Here is a 23,141-nt window from a genome sequence, read left to right on the forward strand (position 1 = left end):
CCCCGCATTGCACCCCCCGCAATGTGCTCCCCAGCAACACGCCCCCCCCCCACACTGCACCCAATGAACCCCCATGAAACGCACCCCCAATCCCCCCCCCCCGCATGGCACCCCAATGCACCCCCCCCCCAGTGCCACCCCCCAGGGCAACCCTCACCCCCAAGCAACCTGCCAGGGCACCCCCAGTGCACCGCCCCCCCCAAAATGAGCCCCCCAAACAGCCCTGCAGAGCCCCCCCAATGCACCAGGGCCCCCCCAATGCACCCCCAAACCAGACTTAATCGCCCCCCCCAGTGCGCTATGCCCCCCCCCAGCAATGCACCCCAAACCGGGCCTGCAACCCCCCCAGGCCCCTCCACTGCAGGGCACCCCCAAACCAGGCCTGCCCCCCCCATCACCACCCCCACGCTGCCCCCAGGGCCCCGCAGCACCCCCCAAGTGCGGCCCCCAAATGCCCCCCCCAGAGCCAGGAAGCCCCCCCCGCACCCTGGATCCCCCCCCACAGGTGCCCCCCTGGTCCTGAGAACAGCCCGGACCCCACAGGGCCACGGCAACACCCCGGGACACGGACACCCCGACCCACACCGGACACACACCCGGACATGGACACCCTGACACGGCCCAGACACACACACAGACACACAGACACACACCCGGACACAGACACCCTGACACGCACACGCACACGGACACCCCGACACACACCCGGACACGGACACCCTGACACACACACACACATGCACACCCCAGCGCAGCCCTGCCCCACGCAGATGCCCCGATGCCCCCAGGAAACTCCGGCATGTGCCTCAACACTCAGACACCACGCGCGCGACACCCCAACACGCTGGCAAACACCCTGACACGCTCACACCCCCCCCAGCTCACCCTAACACACGTGTAGCACCCCGGCACACCCCGATGTGCTCACACTGCCCCAAAGACACCGCAGCGCACACCCCGACACTCCCATCGCACACACGCCCCAACGCGACACCCCAGCACCCCGTCACACCCCGACACACACGCGACACCGCTGCGCTCCATCACACCCCAGCACGCTCGCACACCCCGACACGTGTGTGACACCCCAACCCCAGTCACACTCTGACACGCTCGCACACCCCGACACACACGCGACACCGCTGTGCTCCATCACACCCCAACACGCTCGCACACCCCGACACACGTGTGACACCCCAACCCCAGTCACACTCTGACACACTCGCACACCCCGACACACACGCGACACCACTGCGCTCCGTCACACCCCGACACGCTCGCACACCCCGACTTGCGTGTGACACCCCGACACACACGCGACACCCCGACTGCAGTCACCCCCCCGCCCCCCCGCAGCCGGCCCGGGCCCGGCAGTAATTAGCGCGCTCCCTAACGAGCGCGGCCCCCGCCGGGCCCCCCCCCCCCCCCCCGCAGCATCCCGGTCAGCCGCAGCATCCCCGCGCCCGTCGCCATGGCAACGCGGCTGCCGGGCAACGGTGCGGGCGCCATGGCAACGGGAGGGGCCACGGCAACGGGGAGCCGGGGGCGGGGGGGGGCACCAGCGCTGCCCGGGCCGCCCCGCCACCGCCGGGGCCCCTCCAGGCAGCCCCGGGGCCCCCCCAGGGCCCCCCCGGCCCCACATTTCGCCCCCCTGGCCCCGCAGCGTCTTCTCCTTGAGGCGACCTTGTGCTGCGGGGCGGGGGGGGGGAATGGGGACCTCTCCACGGCATGGGGGACCCCCCCCCGGGCAGGGGGGCCCCCGAAGCCCCCGGGACAGGGGACCCCCGCGGGGATGGGGGAAAAGCCGGGGAAAAGGGACCTCGGCAATGCGGGATGGGACACCCACCCCCCGCCAAGGGGGTCCCCAATGGTGCTGCCCCCCCTCCCCGGGCTGGGGAAGAGGGGGGGGTCCTCGGGGTCCCGGGGGGGGGGGGGTTCCCCCTCCAGACCATCCTATTCCCAACGGTGTCCCCGGTGACGTCATGTCTGGTTGCCGTGGCAACCATTGACTGGCGGCCGGTCCTGGAGCAGCTCACCCCAAACCGAAGGGGCGGGGGTGACCTTGAGGGGCGCCCGGACGCCTGGGTCCTTGAGGGGGATGGGGCAGGGTCTCCCGGACGCCTGGGCCCCCTGCTCCCGCGCCCCGCTGGCGCCGCCCGGGATTTTCCGGCGCGTTTGGGGCCGGAGGCAGCTGTTCCCCCCCCGGCCCCCCCCGGCGTCGGGTTACGGCGGGTCCCGAGACTTTCCGTGCGAGGGACCGGGGGGGGGGGGCGCAGGCCGGGACGCCTGGGTCCCGCGGGGGGGGGGCACCCGGACGCCTGGGTCCCCCTGCACTGCACCCCCGGGGGGGGGGGTTGGGGGCGGAGCCGCATCCTCCCGAGGGAGCAGCCCCTTCCCCTCATTAGTCCTCGCCCCCCCCAGGGTCTCATTTGCATTCCTTTGAACCTGCCGCCCGTCCGCGCCTCATTTGCATCTCATTTGCATCCAGCGCCTCTCGGCCCCGCCCCCTCCGCGGCCGCCGGCCCTGCGTCGCCCCCCGGCGGCCGCGCCGCGGAACTGCAGCGCCGGCGGGGCCGGGGCGCCCGGACGCCTGGGCCCCGGGGGGGGGGGGGGCAGAATGGGGGTGTCGGGGGGTAACGGGGGGGGGGCGGGGGGCACATGGCGGACGCAGACGACTCGGGCGCCTCTCCCGTAAAAGACTCGCTGGGTTTATTGGGGGCCGCGGAGACGTCACCCAAAGAAAAGAGGAAAAAAAGGAAAAAACAAGAAAAAGGGGGGAAAAAAACGGAAAAGGAAAAAAAAAAATAATAACAACAGCCCCCCCGGGGCCGAGAGAAACGGGGGGGCCGCCCCCTCCCCAGAGCGCCCCGCTGCCCCGTGTCCATGGGGGGGGGCCGTGTGTCCGTGGCCCCCCGCGGCCAGTCCGTGCGTGGGGGGGTCCGTCCTCCTCTGCGCCCCCTTGCAGCGGGGGGGGCCCCCAAATCCTTCCAGGCACGGCATGGGGGTCCCATCCCCCCGGCAGGGTGGGGGGCAGCAGCCCCCCCAGGAAGGCACAGCGCAGTTTTGGGGGGGCTCGGAGTGGGGTGGGGGGGTGCTGAGTCCGGAGGGGGGGCCTTTTTTTGGAGGGGGGGTCGTTCCTGGCTGCCCCCCTCCCCGTCCCCCAAGTCCTGGCATACGCACGGCGTACAAGGGGGGGTCACTCCTGGTCGCGGGGCCCCCCCTCGGGGGGCGGCGGGGGGCCCCGGGGGGCCGGGGGGGCCGCCCGCAGCGCCTGGATGCGCCGGCACTCGGGGCAGACACGGACGTGGGTGCAGGGCGGGGGGGCCCCCTCGGACGCCTGGGTCCCCGAGTAGAGCTTGCCGTTGCTGAAGCGCATCTCGCGCAGGGAGGGGGCCCCCCCCGGGCCCCCCCCGCCCCGCGGCGGGGGCCGCCGGCGCCGCCGGGCGCGCGCGGGCTTGCGGCAGGACACGGCGTGGCGCAGCTCCCGGAGCATCTCAGTGCACAGCGAGATCTGCGGGGGGGGGGGCAGGAGAAGGGGGGGTCAGCCGGACGCCTGGGTCCCCTCCCGACCCCCCCAGCCCACCTCGGCCCAGACATCTCCATCCTCTCCCTGGCTAACCCCATCCATCTGGGCCCCCCCCCAAGCCCAAACCGTGATGGACCAACTCTCACACCTGGGTCTCCTGCCCCCCCCCAGCCTGGTCCAACCCCAAACTGGGTCCCCTCCCTACCCAGCCCATGGCGGCCCACCGGTTCTCCTGTCGCCCAGCCCCGTCTGACTCAGCCGGGTGCCCCCCCACCCCGGACGCCTGGGTCCCTCACCTCCTCGGTCTCGGCAGAGCGGCGCGTGGACCAGACGAACTCCATGACGGCCACGAAGATGGCGACGATGAGGCCGCAGACGAGCACTACGAAGATGCCCCCGATGTTCTCCATGCCCAGCCCTGAGGGACACGGGGGTCAGAGGGCAGTCCCCCATCTCCGCTGCCCCCCCAGGTCCCAGGGAGCCCCGCTCCCGACCCGCTCCCTGCCCCGGACACCTGGGCCCCTCCCCACCAGGTCCACACCTTTGGCTCGGTGGTCCTCCTCCTTCGGGCAGTGCCCCCCTTCCCACCACTTCCGCTTGAGGATTTCCAGCCGGTTGTTCTCCTGCAGCTGTAGGATCGCCAGGGTGATCTCGTCCCGGAACGGTGAGCCTGGAGGGGGGCGGGGGGGGTCCAGACCGGACCGGGGCTCGGCCCCCGCCTCCCTCCCCAGCCCGGCTCCTCTCGCCCCCCGGCACAGCGTGGGTGGGTTTGGGGTGGCCCCACGTGTCGTGGCCCTACCCAGCGGCATCCCGATGCCGTAGCCCTTGGTGTCCAGCAGCCCGCCGATCTGGGTGAGGTTGCAGTTGTGCCGGCGGTGGTACTCGTTCATGGTGGACTCCAGCAGGAAAGCGTACTTGGAGTTCAGCACCCGGGCGATGCCCTCCTCCGTGCTCTTCACGAAGACGCTCGGCTGCTTCGACTGCATGTAGTTCCACATGCGCTGGTAGGTCTGGTACCGCGAGTTCTGGGGGGAGACGGGCACGGGCGGCTCAATGGGAAGGCGGCTGTGGGGCAGCCAGGATAGCTGGGGGTCTGGGTTGGGTTGGGTTTTGTCTGGTGTGGTTGGGTTGGGAAAGCTTGGTTCATTTTGTTGGGTTGACCCAGGTTGTGTTGGGTTGAGTCAGGTTTGTTCAGTTGGGCTGCGCTGGGCTGGGCTGACCCACGTTGGGTTGTTTGGGTTGAGTTGAATTGAGTCAGGCTTGTTTGGGTGCACTCGGTTGGGCTGGGTTGAGTTAGGCTTGTTCAGATGCCCTGTATTGGGTTGGGTTGACCCACATTGAGTTAGTTTGAGTTGAGTTAGGCTTGTTCAGCTGGGCTGTGTTGGGCTGGACTGACCCATGTTGGGTTAGTCTGGGTTGGGTTGGGTTAGGCTTGTTCGGGTGTGCTGTATTGGGTTGGGTTGACCGACATTGGGTCAGTTTGGGTTGGGCTGAGCCAGTCTGGGTTAGGCTTTTTTGGCTGGACTGGGTTTGTTCTGTTGGGTTGAGCCAGGTTGTGTTGAGTTGGGCTGGACACAGTTGTGTTGGGTGCTGGGATCTGCAGCTGTGCCGTTCCCATCACGTTCCCGTCCCTCCCGGGCTCTCCCACCGGAGCCAGAGCCTCACCTGGAAGAAGGTCATGGTGGAGCCGGCGTGGATGGTGCCGTACTCGATGTTGGTCTGGTCAGCCAAGTCGTCCGCCGACTCGATGGGCACCTCCATCCGCTGCACGGTGAGGAAGGCGGCCAGGTTGGCCGTGTAGGAGGAGATGATGATGAGGGTGAAGGCCCACCTGCAGGACGGCCCCGGAGGCGGGGGGTGAGCCGGGACGGCCCGCGGCCAGGTCCCCCCCCGCCGCCCCATGGCTCACCAGACCCCGCTGACGCAGCGGGTGGAGAGGGCGCGGGGCATGATTTCGGAGCCCTGCTGCATGAAGCCGCCGACGGGGAACCAGAGGCTGTTGCCCAGCGTGTACTGGTTCTCCAGGAGGTTGTGCCGCTCCCGCAGGCAGGGGTGCGGGTTGTACCACTCGTAGGGGCTCAGCCTGCCGGGGGGGGGACGCCGTCAGGGGCGCCGGGGGGGTCCCTCTGCCACGAGTGCCCCACAGCCCCCCCCCCCCAGGCTGCCCGGGACACCCCCATTCCAGGGGTCCCTGGGGATTTTGGGGAGGCCCTTGGAGTCGGGGGGGGGTCTGGGGATTGCAGGGGTTGGGGGAGGCCAGTGGTGTGGTCTGGGGCTGCCCTTGGAGTCTGGGGGGATTTCGGGGTGCCCCCAGGTTTGGGGGTGCCCCCAGGATCTGGTGTTGCCCCTGGGATGGGGGGGATATTGGGGCCCCTTGGGTTTTGGGGGTGCCCCCGAGGTTTGGGGGGATGCTGGGGGTCCCTCTGGGGCTTGGGGGTGCCCCCAAGGTTGGGGGGATATTGGGGCTCCTTGGGTTTTGGGGGTGGCCCTGAGGTTTGAGGGAATACTGGAGGTCCCTATGGGGTTTGGGGGTGCCCCCAAGGTTTGGGGAGATGCTGGGGGTCCCTCTGGGGTTTGGGGGTGCCCCCGAGGTTTGGGGGGATACTGGGGGTCCCTCTGGGGTTTGGGGGTGCCCCCAAGGTTTGGGGGGATGCTGGGGGTCCCTCTGGGGTTTGGGGGTGCCCCCGAGGTTGGGGGGATATTGGGGCTCCTTGGGTTTTGGGGGTGGCCCTGAGGTTTGAGGGAATACTGGAGGTCCCTCTGGGGTTTGGGGGTGCCCCCAAGGTTTGGGGGGATGCTGGGGGTCCCTCTGGGGTTTGGGGGTGCCCCCGAGGTTTGAGGGGATGCTGGGGGTCCCTCTGGGGTTTGGGGGTGCCCCCGAGGTTTGGGGGGATGCTGGGGGTCCCTCTGGGGTTTGGGGGTGCCCTCGAGGCTTGGGGGGATGCTGGGGGTCCCTCTGGGTTTTGGGGGTGCCCCCGAGGTTTGGGGGAATGCTGGGGGTCCCTCTGGGGTTTGGGGGTGCCCCCGAGGTTTGGGGGGATGCTGGGGGTCCCTATGGAGTTCGGCGGTTCCCCGGGCTCTTGGGGGGACCTTGGGGGTCCCGGGGGTCTCACCGGGCGGCCAGGAAGAGGACGCAGCTGACGGCCAGGTAGGCGAGGAGCATGAAGAGCCAGACGGCGGGCGAGAAGGGGTCTAGGAAGGAGAAATACCCCGGCTTGCGGCCCTGCGGGGACACGGCGTGAGACCCCCCCTCGGCTCGGCGCGGCCCGGCCCCCGGCCCGGCCCCCGCCCCCCCCCGTACCATGTGCACCCGGTAGAGGATGCTGATGCCCAGCGTCATGAAGGGCTTCGAGAAGTCGATGACCTTCTCCCGCTCCGCCGTGATGGTGAAGGCGGCCACCGCCAGGTCGGCCTTCTGGGGGGGGCAGAGGCACCCCGGGGGGGGCGTCAGCGCCGCGGCGCCCCCCGCAGGCTGCCCCGAGCCCCATGGCGCCCCCCGCAGGCTGCCCCCGGGACCCCCGAGCCCCACGGCATCCCGTGCAGGCTGCCCCGAGCCCCATGGAGCCCCCCCAGGCCACCCCATGCCCCCGCACCCCATAGCGTTCCCCGCAGGCTGCCCCGAGCCCCATGGCGCCCCCCGCAGGCTGCCCCCGGGACCCCCGAGCCCCATAGCGTCCCCCACAGGCTGCCCCGAGCCCCATGGTGCCCCCCCCCAGGCCACCCCATGCCCCCGCACCCCATAGCATCCCCCACAGGCTGCCCCGAGCCCCATGGAGCCCCTCAGGCCACCCCATGCCCCCGCACCCCATAGTGTTCCCCACAGGCTGCCCCGAGCCCCATGGAGCCCCTCAGGCCACCCCATGCCCCTGCACCCCATAGCGTCCCCCACAGGCTGCCCCGAGCCCCATGGCGCCCCCCGCAGGCTGCCCCCGGGACCCCCGAGCCCCACGGCATCCCCCGCAGGCTGCCCCGAGCCCCATGGAGCCCCCCAGGCCACCCCATGCCCCCGCACCCCATAGCGTCCCCCACAGGCTGCCCCGAGCCCCATGGTGCCCCCCAGGCCACCCCATGCCCCCGCACCCCATAGCATCCCCCACAGGCTGCCCCGAGCCCCATGGAGCCCCCCCAGGCCACCCCCTGCCCCCGCACCCCATAGCGTCCCCCACAGGCTGCCCCGAGCCCCATGGAGCCCCCCCAGGCCACCCCATGCCCCCGCACCCCATAGCGTCCCCCACAGGCTGCCCCGAGCCCCATGGTGCCCCCCAGGCCACCCCATGCCCCCGCACCCCATAGCGTCCCCCACAGGCTGCCCCGAGCCCCATGGAGCCCCCCAGGCCACCCCATGCCCCCGCACCCCATAGCGTCCCCCACAGGCTGCCCCCAGTGCACCACCCCACAGCCCTATAGGCCGCCCCATGCACCCCACAGCACCCCCCCAGTCTGCCCCACATCCGCCCATACCCCCACGCCCCCCAGCTCCCCCCCGCGCCCCCCAGGGCCCCCCCGCGCCTACCCGGTTGATGAGCTCGCCCACCATGCCGGTCCAGGAGCCGTTGGGCTCGGGCGCCCCGTAGAGCCCGTCCTCCACCAGCTTGATGTGGAAGCGGAACTTGAGGAGCCCGGCCAGCTCCTGCAGCATGTCCACGCAGAAGCCCTCGTAGCGCTCGGCGCCGCCCGCGCCCCCCACCCGCATCACGTAGGGGTTCTCCTGCGGCGGCGGGGGGGGACGGGGGGCGTCAGGGACGGCCGCCCCCGTGGGGACCCCCCTGCGCGGCGGCATCCCCCGGGGGACAGCACGGAGGGGACGGCGGGAGACCCCCCCCCCCCAAAAGGCACCATGGATGGAGACCCCACGGAGGGGACGGCGGGACCCCAAGGGCACCGTGGATGGAGACCCCACGGAGGGGACGGCGGGACCCCAAGGGCACCGTGGGTGGAGACCCCACGGAGGGGACGGCGGGACCCCAAGGGCACCGTGGATGGAGACTCCACGGAGGGGACGGCGGGACCCCAAGGGCACCGTGGATGGAGACCCCACGGAGGGGACGGCGGGACCCCAAGGGCACCGTGGATGGAGACCCCACGGAGGGGACGGCGGGACCCCAAGGGCACCGTGGATGGAGACCCCGCGGAGGGGACGGCGGGACCCCAAGGGCACCGTGGATGGAGACCCCACGGAGGGGACGGCGGGAGACCCCCCCCCCCAAAGGGCACCATGGATGGAGACCCCACGGAGGGGACGGCGGGACCCCAAGGGCACCGTGGATGGAGACCCCACGGAGGGGACGGCGGGACCCCAAGGGCACCGTGGATGGAGACCCCACGGAGGGGACAGCAGGGCACCGTGGATGGAGACCGCACGGAGGGGACGGCGGGACCCCAAGGGCACCGTGGATGGAGACCCCACGGAGGGGACGGCGGGACCCCAAGGGCACCGTGGGTGGAGACCGCACGGAGGGGACGGCGGGACCCCAAGGGCACCGTGGATGGAGACCCCACGGAGGGGACGGCGGGACCCCAAGGGCACCGTGGGTGGAGACCCCACGGAGGGGACGGCGGGACCCCAAGGGCACCGTGGATGGAGACCCCACGGAGGGGACGGCGGGACCCCAAGGGCACCGTGGATGGAGACCCCACGGAGGGGACGGCGGGACCCCAAGGGCACCGTGGGTGGAGACCCCACGGAGGGGACGGCGGGACCCCAAGGGCACCGTGGGTGGAGACCCCACGGAGGGGACGGCGGGACCCCAAGGGCACCGTGGATGGAGACCCCACGGAGGGGACGGCGGGACCCCAAGGGCACCGTGGATGGAGACCCCACGGAGGGGACGGCGGGACCCCAAGGGCACCGTGGATGGAGACCCCACGGAGGGGACGGCGGGACCCCAAAGGAACCCCCATGTAGACCCAGGGGGACCCCACAGAAGGGACAGCATGGCCCCCCCAAAGGGACTCCAAATGAGGACCCCCCCCAAAACAGAGAGGGACCCCAGTGGGAGCTGATGGACCCCCCCGGAGGCCGCAGCACGGTGGGACCCCATGGGCCCGTCACCGCCCCCCGCCACGGAGACCCCCCGGGGGACCCTGAGGGCGCAGAGCAGGGCCCCCGGCCCCCCCGGCCCCCCCGGCTCACCAGGATGGTGGTGATGATGAGGGTCTTGTTGGCGAGGCTGTCGGAGGCGTTGATGGCCAGCGTGGTGGCGTTCATGGCCAGCGTCCGGTTGGAGTACCACACGCCCACCTGGGGAGGCACAGGGCGGGTGGGGGGGGGCCCCGGGGGCGGGGAGGCGGCGCGTGGGGCCGGCCGTGGGGCAGGCCGTGGGGCAGGCCGTGGGGCGCTCACCTCGCGGTGCCCGTGGCGCCCCTTCTCCAGCACGTGCAGCGTGTAGTTGGTGCGCTGGCCCTTGCTGTTGAACTCCACGCGCCCCGTCAGCCCGTCGTACTCTACCTGGCGGGGGGACACGGGGGGGACACGGGGGGGGGACACGGGGGGGACACGGGGGATGACACGAGCACACCGGGGACAGGGATAAGGGGGATACGGGGGGACACGGGGACGTTGGGGGGGGACAGAGGGTGAGATGAGGACGCCAGGGATGGGGATATGGGGGACACAGGGGGACACAGCACATGGGGGGGGCACGGGGACGTGGGAGGGGGGCACAGGGACACGGGAGGGGGACACAGGCTCAGGACCCCCAGGAGCGCTGGGGTCCCCTGGGACATCGGCCCCACCAGGAGGACTTGGGGCCCCCGGGGAGGTGCCAGGGACCCCCGAGAGAGGCTCGGGGACCCCCATGGAGGTTTGGAGGACACCTGGGAGCTCCAGGGCTGCTCCGGGAGGGGTTGGGGACACCTGGGAGGTTTTTGGCCCCCCAGGGAGGTTTTTGGGGCCCCCAGGATGTTTTGGCCTCCAGTAAGGTTTTGGGGGGCCCAAGGAGGTTTTGGGGGCCCCTAGGAGGTCCAGGGATGTTTTGGAGCCCTCTGGGAGGTTTTGGGGACCCCTGGGAGGTTCTGGGGTCCCCCGGGAGGTTTTGGAGCTCCCTGGGAGGTTCTGGGGACCCCTGGGAGGTTCTGGGGCCCCCCGGGAGGTTTTGGAGCTCCCTGGGAGGTTCCGGGCCCCCCGGGAGGTTCTGGGGCCCCCCGCGAGGTTCTGGCCCCCCTGGGAGGTTCTGGGGACCCCTGGGAGGTTCTGTCCCCCCCGGGAGGTTCTGGGCCCCCCCGGAAGGTTCTTTCCCCTCTCTGGGAGGTTCTGGCCCCCCCAGAGGTTTGGGGCCCCCCCGGGAGGTTCTGCCCCCCCCCCGAGGTTCTGCCCCCCCCCCCGAGGTTCTGGGCCCCCCTGGGAGGTTCTGGGCTCCCCTGGGAGGTTCTTTCCCCTCCCCAGGAGGTTCTGGGGCCCCCTGGGAGGTTCTGGCCCCCCTGGGAGGTTCTGCCCCCCCCCAGAGGTTCTGCCCCCCCCCCCGAGGTTCTGCCCCCCCCCCCCGAGGTTCTGCCCCCCGCTCGGGAGGTTCTGGCCCCCCCGGAGGTTCTGGGGCCCCCTGAGAGGTTCTGGGCTCCCCTGGGAGGTTCTGCCCCCCCCTCGGGAGGTTCTGCCCCCCCCCCCCCGAGGTTTGGGGCCCCCTGGGAGGTTCTGGGCCTCCCAGAGGTTCTGCCCCCCCCCCCGAGGTTTGGGGCCCCCTGAGAGGCTCTGGGCTCCCCTGAGAGGTTCTGCCCCCCCCAGAGGTTCTGCCCCCCCCCCGAGGTTCTGCCCCCCCCGGGCGCGGGCCCACCATGCGCAGGTAGTTCATGAGGCTGGTGCCGTGCTGCCAGATGCTGGCGGAGCTGCAGGCGAGGGGCCGGACGCCGATCTCCTGGCTGCGGTTGAGCTCCCGCACGGCCCCCACCACCACGTGCACCGCGTCGAACATCAGCGCCGCCGAGAGCTGCGGGCGCGGCGGGACGGGGACGGGGACGGGGACGGGGCCCGGAGGGGACCCGGATGGGGACGGGGACGGGGACGGGGCCCGGAGGGGACCGGGATGGGGAGCGGGATGGAGACGGGGACAGGAATGAGAAAAGGATGGAGACGAGGAGGGAGACGAGGATGGAGACGAGGATGGAGACAGGGACAGGAATGAGATGAGGAGGGAGACGAGGAAGGAGACGAGGAGGGAGATGAGGATGCAGATGAGGATGGAGACAGGGACAGGGATGGGGACAGGACCAGGATGGGGATGAGGATGAGGATGGAGACAGGACCAGGATGGGGATGAGGATGGAGAGAGGACCAGGATGGAGATGGGATGGGATGGGGACGGGGACGGGGACAGGACCAGGATGGGATGGGGACAGGAACAGCAACAGGGACATCATGAGTTATCCTATAAAACCCCTTGAGCATCTGCCCTGGGGGGTCCCTGAGCTGCTCTGAGGGTCCCCCAAAAGCCCAGGGACACCTGGGACCTTGCAGCCCCCCAGAGCTTTTGCTCCCCCCAAGTATTTCTCCCCCCCCAACTCGAATTTGGGGCACCCCGGGGTCACTGGGGCCTTTGCTGTCCCCAGGCTCCCCATTTTCGGGGCCCCAGGTGCTCCCTCAGGTATTTTGGGGTCCCACCAAGCTATCAGCACCCCAATAGCTCAGTTTGCCCAAGTATTTGGGTTCTCCCAAGGTTTTGGGGGGGTCTCCCAGCTGTTTTTAGGGGTCTCTGTGCCCCAGAGCCCCCCTGCCAGGTGTTTTGGGGTCCCCCAGGGTTTTCAGGGCTCCCCCAGGTGTTTGGGGGGGTCTCTCCCCAGTATTTTGGGGTCTCACCCAGGGTTTTCAGGGCTCCCCTAGATGTGAGGGGTTTCTCCCAGGTGTTTGGAGGTCCCACCAAGCCAAGGTGCCCCCCCAGCTCCAGGGTGACCCCGGTGTTGGGGCCCCCCCAGGGTTTTGGGGCCCCCCCAGGTACTTTGGCCCCCCGCGGGTTTGGGGGTCTCACCGCGGGGCCGGGGTAGGGGCTGAGCTCGCAGTTCTCGCGCCAGGACATGTTGAGGCTGCGGACGAACTCCAGGTAGAAGGGGTGGCTGGTGTTGAACATGGAGAAGCCGAGGACGGTGGAGGGGGCGTCCGCCAGCGCGTCCAGCCGCAGCATGGGGAAGTCCTGCGGGGCGGGGACGGGGGTCAGGGCACGGGGACGGGGGTCAGGGCACGGGGACGGGGGTCAGGGGATGGGGATGGGGGTCAGGGCACAGGGACGGGGGTCAGGGCATGGGGACGGGGGTCAGGGCGTGGGGACGGGGGTCAGGGGATGGGGATGGGGGTCAGGGCGTGGGGACGGGGGTCAGGGCGTGGGGATGGGGGTCAGGGGATGGGGATGGGGGTCAGGGCACGGGGACGGGGGTCAGGGCGTGGGGACGGGGGTCAGGGGACAGGGATGGGGGTCAGGGCGTGGGGACGGGGGTCAGGGGATGGGGACGGGGGTCAGGGGACAGGGATGGGGGTCAGGGGATGGGGACGGGGGTCAGGGCGTGGGGACGGGGGTCAGGGCACGGGGACGGGGGTCAGGGGATGGGGACGGGGGTCAGGGCGTGGGGACGGGGGTCAGGGCATGGGGACGGGAGTCAGGGCACAGGGACGGGGGTCAGGGCACAGGGACGGGGGTCAGGGCACGGGGACGGGGATGTGGGTCAGGGCGTGGGGACATGGGACATGGGTCAGGGCACGGGGGGACGCAAGGGGACATGGGGTCAAGGCATATGGGGGGCACGGGAGGACACAGTGTCGGGGCATGGGGGCACATGGAGACGTGGGGACACCAGGTTGGGGGACATGGGGACACAGGGGCTGGGGGGGACACGGGGGTCAGGGGACACGGGGGTCAGGGGGACACGGGGGTCCCCACTCACCATGGTGGTCAGGATGTACTTGTAGAAAGCCGACGTCATGCCCAGCTCCGAGGCCTGGGGGAGAGGGCAGCGCTCGGAGCGGCCCCACGGCGCCGGCCCCACGGCACCAGCCCCATGGCACCGGCCCCACGGTCCCCAGCCCCACGGCATCAGCTTTCCCACGGTCCCCAGCCCCACAGCATGAACTTCCCACTGTCCCCAGCCCCACGGCGCAAGGTTTCCCACGGTCCCCAGCCCCACGGCATGAGTTTTCCCACGGTCCCCAGCCCCACGACATCAGCTTTCCCACGGTCCCCAGCCCCACGGCATGAGCTTCCCACGCCCCCCAGTCCCCCAGCGCGACCCCCCCGCGGCGCCCAGCCCCCCCGGCGCCCCCCGGCACCTTGCTGAGCACCAGGTGGGAGACGGAGGCGTTGGCGTCGATGATGATGGTGGTGATCTTGTCGTCGCGGATCTCCTTGAGCAGCGGCGTGGGGTCCTGCGCCTCGTCCAGCATCCGCACCGAGAGCGTCTCGCGCGAGATCAGGAACTGCCGCACCAGCTCCTCCAGCCGCAGCAGGCCTGGGGGCCGCGTCAGCCCCCGCCCCCCGCCCCGGCCCCGGCCCCTGTCCCCTGTCCCCAGGCTTCGGCCCTGTCCCCATGGCCCTGTCCCCAGGCATCGGCCCTGTCCTCATGTGCCCCATACCCTCCCATGCCCTGTCCCCATGTCCCCAGGCTTCAGCCCTGTCCCCATGGCCCTGTCCCCAGGCATCGGCCCTGTCCCCGTGTGCCCCATAACCCCGTCCCCATGCTCTGTCCCCATGTCCCCGTGTCCCCTATAAGCCTGTCCCCATGCCCTGTCCCCATGCATCAGCCCTGTCCCTGCGCCCCACACCCTCCTGTGCCCTGCTCCTATGTCCCCAGGCATCAACCCTGTCCCTGTGTGCCCCATAACCCCGTCCCCATGCCCTGTCCCCAGGCTTTGGCCCTGTCCCCGTGTGCCCCATAACCCTGTCCCCATGTCCCCATGCATCATCCCTGTCCCCATGTCCCTGTCCCCAGGCATCGGACCTGTCCCCATGTCCCCTATAACCCCATCCCCATGCCCCCATCCCCATATCCCCATGTCCCCAGGCATCGTCCCTGTCCCCGTGTCCCTGTCCCCAGGCATCTTCCCTGTCCCCATGTCCCCTATAACCCCATCCCCATGCCCCCATCCCCATGTCCCTGTCCCCAGGCATCGTCCCTGTCCCCAAGTCCCCCACACCCTCCTGTGCCCTTTCCCCATGTCCCTGTGCATCGTCTCCATTCCTGTGTCCCCAACACCCCTCCGTGGTCCCCATCCCCGTGCCCCGGTCCCCATTCTGGTGCCCCCCATCCTGGTACCCCTGTCCCCGTCTCTGTGTCCCCCATCGTGGTGCCCCTGTCCCCATCCTGATGCCCCACATACCTGTGCCCCCCATCCCCATGCCCCCGTCCCCATCCTGGTGTCCCCCATCCCAGTGCCCCTGTCCCCATCCTGGTGTCCCCCATCCTGGTGCCCCATACCCCCACATCCCAGTGTCCTGGTGCCCCTGTCCCCACGTCCCTCAGTGCCCCCCATCCTGGTGCCCCATACCCCCACGTCCCAGCGTCCCTGTGCCCCCGTCCCCTGGTGCCCCCCATTCCTGTACCCCATATCCCCCCCCATGTCCCAGTGCCCCCGTCCCCACGTCCCTTGGTGCCCCCCTTGCCCCCGTCCCCTATGCCCCCATGTCCCCATGTCCCCGTGCCCCCGTGCCCCCATGCCCCCCGGTGCCCCCGGTGCCCCCCGTGCCCCGGTGCCCCCCGTGCCCCCATGCCCCGATGTCCCTGTGCCCCCATCCCCCGGTGCCCCCCGTCCCCCAGTGCCCCCCGTGCCCCATGCCCCCATGTCCCCGTACCCCCCATGTCCCCGTGCCCCCGTGCCCCCCATGTCCCTGTGCCCCATGCCCCCATGTCCCCGTGCCCCCGTGCCCCCATGCCCCCCATGTCCCCGTGCCCCCATGTCCCCGTGCCCCTGTGCCCCCATGTCCCCGTGCCCCTGTGCCCCCTTGCCCCCACGGCCCCCTGTCCCCCTGCCCCCATGTCACCGTGCCCCGTGCCCCCATGCCCCCCATGTCCCCGTGCCCCATGCCCCCGTGCCCCGTGCCCCCATGTCCCCGTGCCCCATGCCCCCCATGCCCCCCATGTCCCCGTGCCCCCATGTCCCCGTGTCCTGGTGCCCCATGTCCCCGTGCCCCCATGCCCCCCATGTCCCCGTGCCCCCATGTCCCGGTGCCCCATGTCCCCATGTCCCCCGGTGCCCCCCTTGCCCCCGTCCCCTGTCCCCCCCGTGCCCCCCACGTCCCCGTGCCCCCCGTGCCCCGGTGCCCCGCGCCGGCGGCGGCCGCCTCTCACACTCGGCCTTGGCGCAGATGAGGGAGGCCGCGGGGTAGCGGAAGCTGCGCAGGATGTGGCCCAGCGCCAGGCTCACGTCCTCGTTGCTGGGGTAGAGGCTCACGGCCGCGAAGCGCAGGTACTGCAGCTTGGGGGTCTCCTCGGGGCCCACCTTGATGTGCGGGATCTGGGGGGCACCGTCACCCCGGGGGGCTGCGCCCAACGGGGGGGCCGGGGGGCTTGGGGGGCCTGGGGGGCACCGTCACCCCGGGGGGCTGCGCCGAACGGGGGGGCCGGGGGGCTACGGGGGGCTTGGGGGGCACCGTCACCCCGGGGGGCTGCGCCAAATGGGGGGGGCGGGGAGCTACGGGGGGCTTGGGGGGCACCGTCACCCCGGGGGGCTGCGCCAAACGGGGGGGCCGGGGGGCTAAGGGGGGCTTGGGGGGCACCGTCACCCCGGGGGGCTGCGCCGAACGGGGGGGCCGGGGGGCTTGGGGGGCTTGGGGGGCACCGTCACCCCGGGGGGCTGCGCCGAACGGGGGGGCCGGGGGGCTAAGGGGGGCTTGGGGGGCAGCGTCACCCCGGGGGGCTGTGCCAAACGGGGGGGCCGGGGGGCTAAGGGGGGCTTGGGGGGCACCGTCACCCCGGGGGGCTGCGCCAAATGGGGGGGCCGGGGGGCTACGGGGGGCTTGGGGGGCTTGGGGGGCACCGTCACCCCGGGGGGCTGTGCCGAACGGGGGGGGCCGGGGGGCTTGGGGGGCACCGTCACCCCAGGGGGGCTGCGCCAAATGGGGGGGCCGGGGGGCTTGGGGGGCACCGTCACCCCGGGGGGCTGCGCCAAATGGGGGGGGCCGGGGGGCTTGGGGGGCACCGTCACCCCGGGGGGCTGCGCCAAATGGGGGGGCCGGGGGGCTACGGGGGGCTTGGGGGGCACCGTCACCCCAGGGGGGGCGGCGCCAAACGGGGGGGGCCGGGGGGCTTGGGGGGCACCGTCACCCCGGGGGGCTGCGCCAAATGGGGGGGGCCGGGGGGCTTGGGGGGCTTGGGGGGCACCGTCACCCTGGGGGCTATGGGGGACCTGGGGGGGCTGCACCAAATGGGGGGGGCAGGGGGCTACAGGGGGCCTGGGGGGCAGCGTCACCCCGGGGTGGATGGGGATATGGGGGGACGGGGGCCATGGGGGGCCATGGGGACCCTTGCGGGGACTTGGGGGGTGATGGGGGGCCATAAGGACCCTTGAGGGCGCCTGGGGGGGCCAGGGGGACCTTTGGGGGGACCCAGCAGGTCTGGGGGGGTGACGGGGGCCCTGGGGTTGCCCCCCGCCCCCGCTCACCTCCTTCTCCCCACAGATGTGGCTGACGGTGGAGGCCGAGGCGGGGCTGGAGGCCGGACCCAGCACGGAGACGACCCCCTTGGGCAGGATCTGGCACACTGCGGGGGGGGGGGGGTCAGTGCACGCGGGCCTTGCACGGCCGCCTTGCACGCCTGTGCCTTGCACAAGCATCTCGCACGGCTGCGTCTCTCACGTGTGTCTCAGGGCCGTGCCTTGCACACACACCTCCGTGCAGCGCCTCTCCCGCGGTGCACGCTCCCGTGCAGCTTGCACACCCCGTGCAATGCCTGGCAGGCCTCGCACGCCCCTGTGCAGCGTCTCGCACGCCTCGCATGCTCCCGCATGCCTCGCACACGCCCACACAGTGCCTAGCACAGCTCCCACGCTCCTGCACGCTTGCACTGCCCCGTGCAGCACCCAGCACGCCTCGCACGCCCCCGTGCAGCACCTCGCACGCTCCTGCACGCCTCACACCCCCGTGCAGCACCCAGCACGCCTCGCACACCCCCCGTGCAGCACCTCGCACGCTCCTGCACGCCTCACACCCCCGTGCAGCACCCAGCACGCCTCGCACACCCCCGTGCAGCACCTCGCACGCTCCTGCATGCCTCACACCCCCGTGCAGCACCCAGCACGCCTCGCACGCTCCTGCACGCCTCGCATGCCCCCGTGCAGCGCCTAGCACACATTGCACACTCCTGCACGCCTCGCACACCCCATGCAGCACCTAGCACGCCTCGCACGCTTCTGCATGCCTCGCACACCCCTGTGCAGTGGCTCACATGCCTCACACACCCCCGTGCAGCACCCAGCACACATTGCACACTCCTGTACGCCTCGCACACCCCGGTGCAGCGGCTCGCACGCCTTGCACACCCCTGTGCAGCACCCAGCACGCCTCGCACGCCACCGCGCAGGGGCACTCACTGGTGTCGGTGGTCTCGTACTGGCTGTCGCGCTGCAGCTCGAAGATGTCGACCTCGAGGCGGGCGCGGGCCGGCGCCTCCAGGATGCCGTTGATGTGCTCGCGGGCCAGGGCCAGGGCCAGGCGCTCCCCGCGCCCGCACACCGTCCGGTCGTCCAGGATGGCCGCTGCGGGCGCGCGGTGGGCCACGCCGCCCCACGGCCCCCGCCCCACGGCCCTGCCGCCCTGCCGCCCCGCCACGAGCCCCCCGTGTCCCCCTGGATCCCCCCCCCCGCACCCAAATATCCCCCCGTGTCCCCAAGTCCCCAAATATCCCCCCGTGTCCCCAAGTCCCCAAATATCCCCCCGTGTCCCCAAATATCCCCCCGTGACCCCAAATATCCCCCCCCAGGCCTTGTCCCCTCCAGCCCCCCCATCTCCCCAAGGCCTTGGTGTCCCCAAATGTCACCCCATGTCCCCATATATCCCCGCAGGCCTCACCCTCCCCAGCCCCCCCCATCTCCCCAAGGCCTTGGTGTCCCCAAATGTCCCCTCATGTCCTCGTAAATCCTCCCCAGGCTGAGCCCTCCCGAGCCCCCCCATTGCCCTACGGCCTTGGTGTCCCCAAATGTCCCCCCATGACCCCGTACATCCCCCCCAGGCTGAGCCCCCCTGAGCCCCCCCATTGCCCTACGGCCTTGGTGTCCCCAAATGTCCCCCCATGTCCCCGTACATCCCCCCCAGGCTGAACCCCCCCGAGCCCCCCCATTGCCCTACGGCCTTGGTGTCCCCAAATGTCCCCCCATGACCCCATACATCCCCCCCAGGCCGAGCCCCCCCGAGCCCCCCCATTGCCCTATGGCCTTGGTGTCCCCAAATGTCCCCCCACGACCCCCCCAGGCCTCGTCCGCTCGTGCCCCCCCACCCCATGTCGCCCCATTGCCCCAGGTCCCCCCCCTGCCGCCCCGTGTCCCCGTTTCCCCCCCGCCGCCCCAGGTCCCCCCCCGCCGCCCTGTGTCCCCGGCCCCCCCGCGCCCCCCCCGCGGCCGTACCCATGCGCAGGGACGAGAGCACCTGGCGGCTCCGGGGCGCGAAGGCGGCCACCAGCAGCAGCAGGACCGCGGGCGACGCCGGCATCTTCCTCCGCTCCTCATGGAGAAGGTCGGCCGCGGCCCCGCTCGCCGCCTGCCGCCCCGCGCGCTCAGCGGGGGACCGGGACCCCCGGGACCCCCGGGACCACCCCCCGCACCCCGGGACCCCCCTCTGTGCCCTGGGACCCCCTCTGCATCCCAGGACTCCCATCTGCATCCTGGGACCCCCCCCTGTGCCCCGGGACCCCCATCTGTGACCCAGGACCCCCTCTGCATCCCGGGACTCCCATCTGCATCCTGGGACCCCCCTTGTGCCCCGGGACCCCCATCTGCATCCTGGGACCCCCATCTGCATCCTGGGACCCCCCTTGTGCCCCGGGACCCCCCTCTGTGCCCCGGGACCCCCTGCACCCCGGGACCCCCATCTGTGTCCTGGGACCCCCTCTGCATCCTGGGACCCCCATCTGCATCCCGGGACCCCCCCTGTGCCCCGGGACCCCCATCTGTGACCCGGGACCCCCATCTGCATCCTGGGACCCCCATCTGCATCCCGGGACCCCCCCTGTGCCCCGGGACCCCCTCTGCATCCCGGGACCCCCATCTGCATCCCGGGACCCCCCCTGTGCCCCGGGACCCCCATCTGTGACCCGGGACCCCCCTCTGCACCCTGGGACCCCCATCTGCGCCCCAAGATCCCCCCTGCAACCCAGGACCCCCCCTGCACCCCGGGCCCCCCATCTGCGTCCTGGGACCCCCCCTGCACCCCGGGACCCCCATCTGCGTCCTGGGACCCCCCCTGTGCCCTGGGACCCCCCCTGCACCCCGGGACCCCCATCTGCGTCCTGGGACCCCCTCTGCATCCCGGGACCCCCATCTGCATCCTGGGACCCCCCCTGTGCCCTGGGACCCCCCTCTGTGCCCCGGGACCCCCTGCACCCCGGGACCCCCATCTGTGTCCTGGGACCCCCATCTGTGCCCTGGGACCCCCCCTGCACCCTGGGACCCCCCCTGCACCCCAGGACCCCCATCTGCATCCTGGGACCCCCCTCTGTGCCCCAAGATCCCCCCTGCACCCCAGGACTCCCCTGTGCCCCAGGACCCCCCCTGCACCCCGGGACCCCCATCTGCGTCCTGGGACCCCCCCTGTGCCCTGGGACCCCCCTCTGCACCCCGAGACCCCCATCTGTGCCCCGGGACCCCCCTCTGTGCTCTGGGAACCCCCCCCCGCACCCTGCGACCCCCTCTCTGTGCCCCGGGACCCCCTGCACCCCGGGATCCCCCCTGCGTCCTGGGACCCCCATCTGCACCCCGGGACCCCCCCCTGCACCCTGGGACCCCCCCTCTGTGCCCCGGGACCCCCCTGCATCCCGGGACCCCCCCCAAAGCCCTCCATTCATGCCTGGGACCCCCCTGGACCCCGGGACCACCCCCCGAAGCACTCCATTCATGCCTGGGACCCCCCTGCGTCACCCCCTGGACCCCCTGTCTGCTCTCCAGGGACCCCTCTAGCCCCCAGGGACCCCCAGGGACCCCCAGGACCCCCTGTGGCCCTGGACCCCCTCCCAGGACTCTCCTGCGCCCCCCGGGACCCCCCCAAACTGCCGGGTCCCCGAGGACCCTCAGGGACCCCCCTGCACCCCTGGGACCCCCCCTTCACCCCCGGCTATGGGTGTGCAGAGCGGGGGGGGACCTGGGGACCCCCTTTCGGCCCCCCAAGGCCCCTCCTTGCCCCTTGGGACCCCCCCAGGGCCCCCCTCAGCTGGGTCCCCCCCGACATCCGCTGGGGACCCCCCCACATCATCCCTCACCCCTCCCGGGACCCCCAGTGACCCCCCCCGGCCCCCTCCCTGACCCCAAGGCACCGGGGGAGGGGGAGCTCATTGGGGGGGTGCCAGCACACTGTGGGGGGGTCCTGGCTGCAGTGAGGGGGGGTCACAGCAAGGGGGGCGCCAGGACACTGTGTGTGGGGGTCCTGGGCACGGGGGGGGGGGCACAGCATAGGGGGGGTTCTCGGGCACCGGGGGGGGGGGCACAGCTCCGGGGGGGGTCCCGGGCCCCGCGGGGGGGGGAGCTCGCAGGGCCCCATTCATGGCCGGGGCAGCTGCCCCGTGTCCCGGTAACCGTTGCCGGGCAACGGGATTCGGCTCCCGCGGATGCTGCGGTTGCCGGGCAACCCCGGGGGGGGCGAGGGGGACAGGGGCGCCCCCTCCCCCACCCGCCGGCCCTCTCCCCTGCCCACGGGGCGGCGGGGGGGGCGAAACCCCGTGTCGGGAGGGGACCCCCCCGCGGGGACCCCCCATTTGGGGACCCCCCATTTGGGGAGCCCTTGGCGGGGGGGGCCCCAACAGCCCCCCCCATCTGGGGACCCCAGGACCCCCCCATCCCCCCTCATTTGGGCCCCCCCGGGCCCTGCCAGGCCCCAGGAACCCCCCAAGTTTGGGGGCCCCCCCCAGGCCCTGCCCCCCCCAGCACCCCCCGGCCTAGGCCCCCCCCAGCCCGGGGGTCGGGGCGCGATGGAGGGAGCGGGAAAGGGAGGAAGGAGAGCGCGGGGGCCAGGAGCGAGGGATGGGAGAACGGAGGGATGGAGGGACGCAGGGATGGAGGGATGGGAGAAGGGAGGGATGGAGGGATGCAGGGATGGAGGGATGGGAGAACGGAGGGATGCAGGGATGGAGGGATGGGAGAAGGGACTGGGGAAGAAAGGATTGGATGGAGGGATGGGAGAAGGGATTGGGGAAGAAAGGATGGGATGGAGGGATGGGAGAAGGGACTGGGGAAGAAAGGATGGGATGGAGGGATGGGAGAAGGGACTGGGGAAGAAAGGATGGGATGGCTCAGAGGCTGGAGGCCGGGAGAAGAGGGGGACGGAGGGAGCGGGGAATGGAAGGATGAAAGACGGGTGGACGGGTGGCAGGGAAGGAGGGATGGAGGACGGGTAAGCAGAGGGATGGAGGGAGGCGACGGAGGACGGGAATGGAAGGATGGAGACGTGGAGGGACGGGGAAGAAGGGAAGGAGACGGGGAAGGGGTTGATGGAGGAGGGATGGAGGGATGGAGCAGGGGATGGGGAGGATGGAGGGAGCAGACGGATGGGGAAATGGGGGACAGCAGAGGGGGATGAAGGGATGAGGGAATGGAGGAGAAGGGATGGAGGGATGGGGAAAATGGAGGAGAAAGGGATGGAGGGATGGGGAAACGGGGGCCGGAGGAGAAGGGGACTGAGGGATGGGGGGGGAAGGAGGGATGGGGAAGCAGGGGGACAGATGAAAAGGGGATGGAGGGATGGGAACGGGGGATGGAGAAGGGGGGATGGAGGAGAAGGGAATGGAGGGATGGGGAAAGGAGGGACGGGGGACGGAGAGATGGGGAAAGGGGGGGATGGAGGGATGGGGAAGGGGGGCCAGAGGGATGGAGAAATGGGAAAAGGGGGGTGGAGGGACGGGAATGGGGGTGGAAGGATGGGGAAAAGGGGGGATGGAGGGATGGGGAAAGGGGAGATGGAGGGATGGGGAAAGGGGGGACGGAGGGATGGAGAGATGGGGAAAGGGGGGGACGGAGAGATGGAGGGATGGGAAAAGGGGGACGGAGGGACGGAGGGCTGGGGAAGGGGCCGGGAAGGCTCCGGAGGGCGGCGGCGGGCGGGACGCGGGGCCGGGGCAGGAGGCGGCCGGTGCCCGGTGCCCGGTGCCCGGTGCCCGGTGGCCGGTGGCCGGTGGCCGGTGCCCCCCCCCGGTGCCCGCAGCCCCGCTCCCCCCCCCCCCCGCCGCCGCCGCCGCCGCCCCCCCGGCACTTACGACGCGCTGCGCGGCCGCCGCAGCCCCCCCGGCCCGGGGGGGGCCGAGCCGTGTCTCCTCCGCCCGGTGCGGCGGCGGCGGCGGCGGGCGGGGGGGGGCAGGGCCCGTCCGGGCCCCCCCGGTCCTCGCTGCACGCGGCTCCGACGGCGGCGAGGGGAGGCGATGGGGGGGAGGGGGGGGCCGGTCCCGGGGCCCCCCCCGGGAGGGGGGGGGGTGCTCGGAGCGCCGGGGGGGGGCACCGGGCATCCGCCCC

At 72.0% G+C, this 23,141-nt stretch overlaps 1 protein-coding gene across 3 annotated transcripts; it reads right to left on the minus strand.

Annotated features, from left to right (window-relative positions):
• Positions 1–2,687: 2,687 nt before the first annotated feature.
• On the minus strand, positions 2,688–23,051 carry GRIK5 (glutamate ionotropic receptor kainate type subunit 5). 3 transcript variants are annotated; one of them, XM_064503543.1, is made up of 20 exons: positions 22,889–23,051; positions 19,056–19,188; positions 18,027–18,191; positions 17,100–17,197; positions 15,788–15,953; positions 13,773–13,951; positions 13,391–13,444; positions 12,484–12,645; positions 11,296–11,448; positions 9,870–9,974; positions 9,660–9,767; positions 8,061–8,234; positions 6,828–6,941; positions 6,640–6,749; positions 5,436–5,609; positions 5,192–5,357; positions 4,326–4,551; positions 4,068–4,196; positions 3,823–3,944; positions 2,688–3,511 (listed from the first exon to the last, which is right to left on the minus strand). In XM_064503543.1, exons 2-20 carry the CDS (start codon positions 19,138–19,140, stop codon positions 3,197–3,199), a joined length of 2,805 nt encoding a protein of 934 aa, XP_064359613.1. In that variant the 5' UTR covers positions 19,141–19,188; positions 22,889–23,051; the 3' UTR covers positions 2,688–3,196. The 3 variants fall into 3 exon arrangements, with proteins under 3 accessions (XP_064359613.1, XP_064359611.1, XP_064359612.1); XM_064503541.1 differs by having other exon boundaries at positions 8,040–8,234; positions 22,889–23,050; XM_064503542.1 differs by lacking the exon at positions 22,889–23,051 and having other exon boundaries at positions 8,040–8,234; positions 19,056–19,201.
• Positions 23,052–23,141: the final 90 nt, after the last annotated feature.

The sequence above is a fragment of the Dromaius novaehollandiae genome, chromosome 38 (assembly GCF_036370855.1).
Source record: "Dromaius novaehollandiae isolate bDroNov1 chromosome 38, bDroNov1.hap1, whole genome shotgun sequence".
In the NCBI taxonomy this organism is placed as follows: domain Eukaryota; kingdom Metazoa; phylum Chordata; class Aves; order Casuariiformes; family Dromaiidae; genus Dromaius; species Dromaius novaehollandiae.